The sequence below is a fragment of the Otolemur garnettii genome, unplaced genomic scaffold, assembly GCF_000181295.1.
Source record: "Otolemur garnettii isolate 467f Iridium unplaced genomic scaffold, OtoGar3 scaffold00002, whole genome shotgun sequence".
Classification (NCBI taxonomy): Eukaryota; Metazoa; Chordata; class Mammalia; order Primates; family Galagidae; genus Otolemur; species Otolemur garnettii.
In genome coordinates, this window is record NW_003852397.1 from 53,430,095 (window position 1) to 53,434,938 (window position 4,844).

A 4,844-nucleotide genomic window follows, 5' to 3' on the forward strand; every position below is an offset into this window, starting at 1 on the left:
TATTGGTACAGAAATCTAGAACATGTCTTCTGTGTCCTTAGAATGTACGCACTGCAGGTAGGAATGTACCTAAACTCAAGTTCCAGTGTAATCCATTCACTGCATTTCTAACATATTAATGCACTGAATGGTTGATCATGATCTGAAAACATTAACATACTCACAGCCTAACTTCTAGCTCAGGGATAAGTGGGTTGAAAGTGATATAACTGGGTATTGCAGGGGCAAAACTGATTCTTTGATTTTGTCTTTCCATTTTCAGATTGCACCTGAAATCTGATTTTCACTAAGAATAAAATGCTAAAGACCTAGATTGGCACATCCTAAACAAACAGATCTTGTCAACTAATCAAGTGTTCGTCACAACTCTATTTGGTCATGTTGTCTTCAGAAGACACATCTGAGCTATAAATCCCTGGCTCTCATCACCAGCATTCAGAAGTAATCAGAATACAGATCCACTTCCATTATTCAGAGCATGTTTTATTAACACAGAAAGATGACAGTGCACCTTATTAATCTCACAGGGGGAGTTTAGACCCTGATAAAGCACCACTCCTGTAGTACAGCATGAACATAATTACAAAGAGAAAGCAGAATACACCATTATTACCAAAACCCCTCGCTGATGATAATTCTTACCCAAAAAAAAATGTATTAAAGGCTTCAAATATACAAATCTAAAAATGTTACAACATTTAACATTAAAATTCAGTTTACTTTTGTAATATGCTTTAAAATCTACTGAGTGTTTCTTCCCCTGATTCTCCAATTATATGAAGAAACTTCTTTCACTGTTTTTCTCTCCAACTTCTATCCTTTTCTCTGTCCTTGAGCAAAACTGGGGACTGAACAGATGCCTGAGGTGGTGACTACAATGTCTGCTCTGCAACCCTCTTGTGCTGGCTCCAGCAGTGGCCCTCGCTGCTGGGGGACACTTCCTTTTGTAGGTTCACCATGCTGGTCTTGCCACCTGTTTCGATCCAGGGATGCTGAAGAACCTGGTGGGCTGTGTAGCGCTTTTTGGGGTCTACCACCAGCAACCGGCTCACCAGATCCTTGGCAGCTATTGAAGGGAAAGAAGGAGAAAATGTAATGAATGAAAATGGTTCTGAATTTTTCTTTCCCACATATGAAACAGAATACAAACATCTGCGTTAGCACTGTGGGTTGGCTAAGGTTCTTTTGTGTTTTTAGAGTAGAACAGTCCAATAAAAGGTGGGAATGTGCTGTATCTGTACTACCCCTGGACTACTGAGAATTTGAAATCTAGCAAGACTGAGGGCCTGAACTTTTATTTACTTTGAATTAATTTACATTTAAATTTAAACAGCTGTGCGTGCCCAGGGACGACTGTCCGGGACAACACAGCTCTAGAGTATGTCTGTTCATTTCTCTAGAGCCATGAAGGCAGCCCCACGCCTAATATCCATGGCACTCAGGGCAAAAGAACAAATGGAGGCCATGTATCATATGTTCAGAATACTTTTAGGCTTTAAATGAAAACTAACAGATTGTTAAATAAAATGCGTTCAAACTTCCTAAGTCAGTAAGTATGCCTTCATATTGATAATATTGAAAAGCATGTAAAGAAATCTAAAGAGTAAATAGTGCAAATTTGAAATTAATTACATTGTCAGCGTAAGACCATGACTGATTCTAGAGCACTGTGGTGACAACTGGTTTCTCTCTGGCATGCTGGCTCCTCCATCCTGGCTCACTGAGCCTGCTCTTCCAATCACTCAAGAAGTAGACAGGAAGAAAACATCCCCCCACTTTTTTTTACCCTATTGAAGGGTGCCTCTTGCTCAATATCACCTGCTCACTCATCAATCACCTCCTTCCCTATACCCATGTCCAGCCACTTCTTAAGTATGGAAGCCCCAGAGTTCTCCTACTCCCTCCATTTCAAGCTGGGAAAATTCTGCCCACAAAGTGGTCAGCCCTACCCTGACCAGCATCACTCCTTCAACATCCTCAAAGGACCCAGAGGCTAGAAGGCCAGATTTAAGTTTAGAATTCTCAGACCCCTGTCAGATTATGGACAACTCTATACCCTAGCCAACATAGCCAAGTTATTTCTGCACCCTCCAAACAGCTGTTCCTTGGCTACCCTTTAGCACTGTGGGGAGAGGCTAGAAAGAGGTCTCACAAACCTTGGAAATGAGCTTGAGCTATACGAACAGGGAATTCTGGGGTCCCCATGTTGTAGCCTAGATGTGGCTCTAAGGAGCACATCCCACTGGCCCCATAGTATCATTACTTTGTGAGGGATATGACCAGAGCAGAATCTTCTAAGGCCTAAGGCCCAGGGCAGGACACCTATGTCCAAATCTAAATATAGGGCTGCGTAGAACTCCCTACTTTCCTTTCCCCTCACCCTTTCTCTCTCTTTCCTCTCTCTTTTTCCACCTCTCTCCCTTCCTTCCTTCTTTTTTCTTAGAAACAGGATCCTTCTCTGTCACCCAGGCTGGAGTGCAGTAACTCACTGTCACCTCAAACTCCTAGGGTCAAACAATCCTCCTGCCTCAGCCTCCCAAGTAGCTCAGGATTATTATAAGCATGTGCCACCATGCCCAGCTGATTTTTTTATTTATTGTAGAGATGGGATCTTACTGTATTTCCCAAGCTGGTCTTGAACTCCTGGCCTCAAGCAATCCTCCTACCTCGGCCTCCCAAAATGTTGGGACTATAGTTGTGAGCCACCACACCTAGTTTAGAATGTTCTAAAACAATTTTTGGTCCTTCAATTCCTCAGTTGCCACTGCCTTGATTAGCTCAAGACCCTGACCCTACCTACAGCAAGCTACCCAGTCCCTATTTTATTTAGGGTAGGGAGGGAATTAAGCTTTTTCCCTCCCTCATCCCCCAATACCAGGGAGGAAACAGAAGCTGAGGATAAAGGCAGCTTAAATGGCATGTGTAGAGGAAATTGAAAAAAAAAAAATCTCTCCTATTGTACTTTTTAAGCTAAGGACTCAAAGACACCAAATACCCAATTATCTAGTTCTCAATTTTACCGGGGTAATGAGTAGTATACAAAAATCAGTAGAGACAAGGGGAAAGATTTCATTTGGAATCAAACAGAATGGAGGGCCAAAAGGGAGGAGAATCATGCATGCTTCTAGGTTACTAAAAAATAACTGAGACTTTCACCGCAACCTTGCAGAGCCCCTGCACCCCAAGTATGTGTATGCTCGCCCCATAGGACCTTTGATGATGCATGTGTAAAATAAGCATTTTCAGTCTGTTCCATTCAGAGAAACTTCTGTATATAAGATGGCCTTTCTCTTTCCAAATGAGAATTATGTTTCTGATATTTCTCAATTCAGAAGTTCTTTAATTGACTTAAGGAAAAGCACTTGGTGATTAGACTATTTTGATTATATCTCAAAGCAAGTCGTGTTTTTGGAGTGCTGCACAAAGCTACATGAAACTACTGAGGAAGTAAAGGGTAAGACACGACATGACGACAGCCTAATTCCACGCCAGGCACCATAGAGGTCCCCTGCATACCCTATTACACATCCAACCTGAAAAATCTATCCCCCCTTCTCCTGCATGGGGAATGCCAAATCTCACCATCAGAGATATTGTCCCAGTAGGGGGGTAGGAACTCAAAGTGGCCCAGCTGGATGATGTTAAAGAGCTCATCCTGGTCCCTCTCTGGGCTGCGGAAGGGGGGGAAGCCGCACAGCAAGATATAGAGGATCACTCCTGCAGCCCACATGTCCACCTCCAGTCCATAACCTGCACAAACAGAGACAGAGACACAGTGAGCCTGAGACTAGCAGGGTCAAATGTGATGAAATAAATGATGCAATAATGTGGTTCTAAATAGACCTAATAGATCCAAGTCACAGAGGACCTCAGCTCTCAATAACCAAGAGCCATTTCAAACACGTGAGTGGCCTTTACTAGCAAACCACAACTTGTCTTACAGCCCACTCCCGCAAATGAGGGGTCTATACCAGTGTTACTCAAAGTTTGGTCCATGAGCCACTGCCACTTTGTGATCTTTTATTACTGGTTCTGTGATAAAAAAAAAATAAGCACAGAAATTGAAAACAAGTGTTTGGAAACTCTCAAAGCAATCTGACATGACTGTAACACTCAATGTATGATTGGTAGACACCTCTTGTTAAATAGGGAATAGATCAGGCATTGTCAAAGATGTGGTGAGTTGCATGTGAGATGAGGTGTGTTCCAGTCACATGCATCACGACCATGTCTGGGGTGACCCTGCATTAGAAATTTTAAAATTCTATCTATCTATTCTATCCTTTCACCAGAGATAGTCTGAAAAGCTCTGGTCTACACGAGCAGTTTCTGTCTCCTATCTATTCATTGCCTTCTCTCTTATTTAAAAAATATCACTTACTGGATTTTTAAATGATTATTAAAAGACTGATGTTTATAGCTATATCCCCTCTCTGCACACAAGCACACACGTGTGCCCAAGTATACTTTTAACAAGTATACTTGTTAAAACAAAATTAGGATCAGACTGCATATATTTTATACCCCATTTAATGTAAAAAAAATTCTTCACAGACATGATATCAAATAGCTGTTAGTATTCTCTTTACATGTTGAATCTCTATGTGGTAATTTATGTTTCTAATTTTTAACAACTATAAGGAATTTTCTGATGAACACCCCTGTATATTAAATACTTGTGCATGTCACTATTATATTCTTAAAATAACTGTCTAGAAATGAAATGCATGTAATAATATATGGTAAAAATTCTTTATACATATTACCCAATCATCTTCTCAAAAGTTGTAACAACACTATGTAATAAGCTTCCAAACACTTTTTTTTTTTTTTTTTTTTTTTGA

General features: G+C 40.9%; 1 protein-coding gene across 1 annotated transcript in view; it reads right to left on the reverse strand.

Annotated features, from left to right (window-relative positions):
• Nucleotides 1–467: 467 nt before the first annotated feature.
• The window catches only part of DCLK3 (doublecortin like kinase 3), a 105,235-nt gene continuing 100,858 nt past the window's right edge, over nucleotides 468–4,844 (reverse strand). The window contains exons 4-5 of the mRNA XM_023512345.1: nucleotides 3,583–3,750; nucleotides 468–1,066 (exon numbers count right to left, since the gene is read on the reverse strand). Of these exons, the coding sequence (XP_023368113.1) occupies nucleotides 873–1,066; nucleotides 3,583–3,750 (362 nt within the window). The 3' untranslated portion in view covers nucleotides 468–872. The remainder of the gene's footprint in view (nucleotides 1,067–3,582; nucleotides 3,751–4,844) is intronic.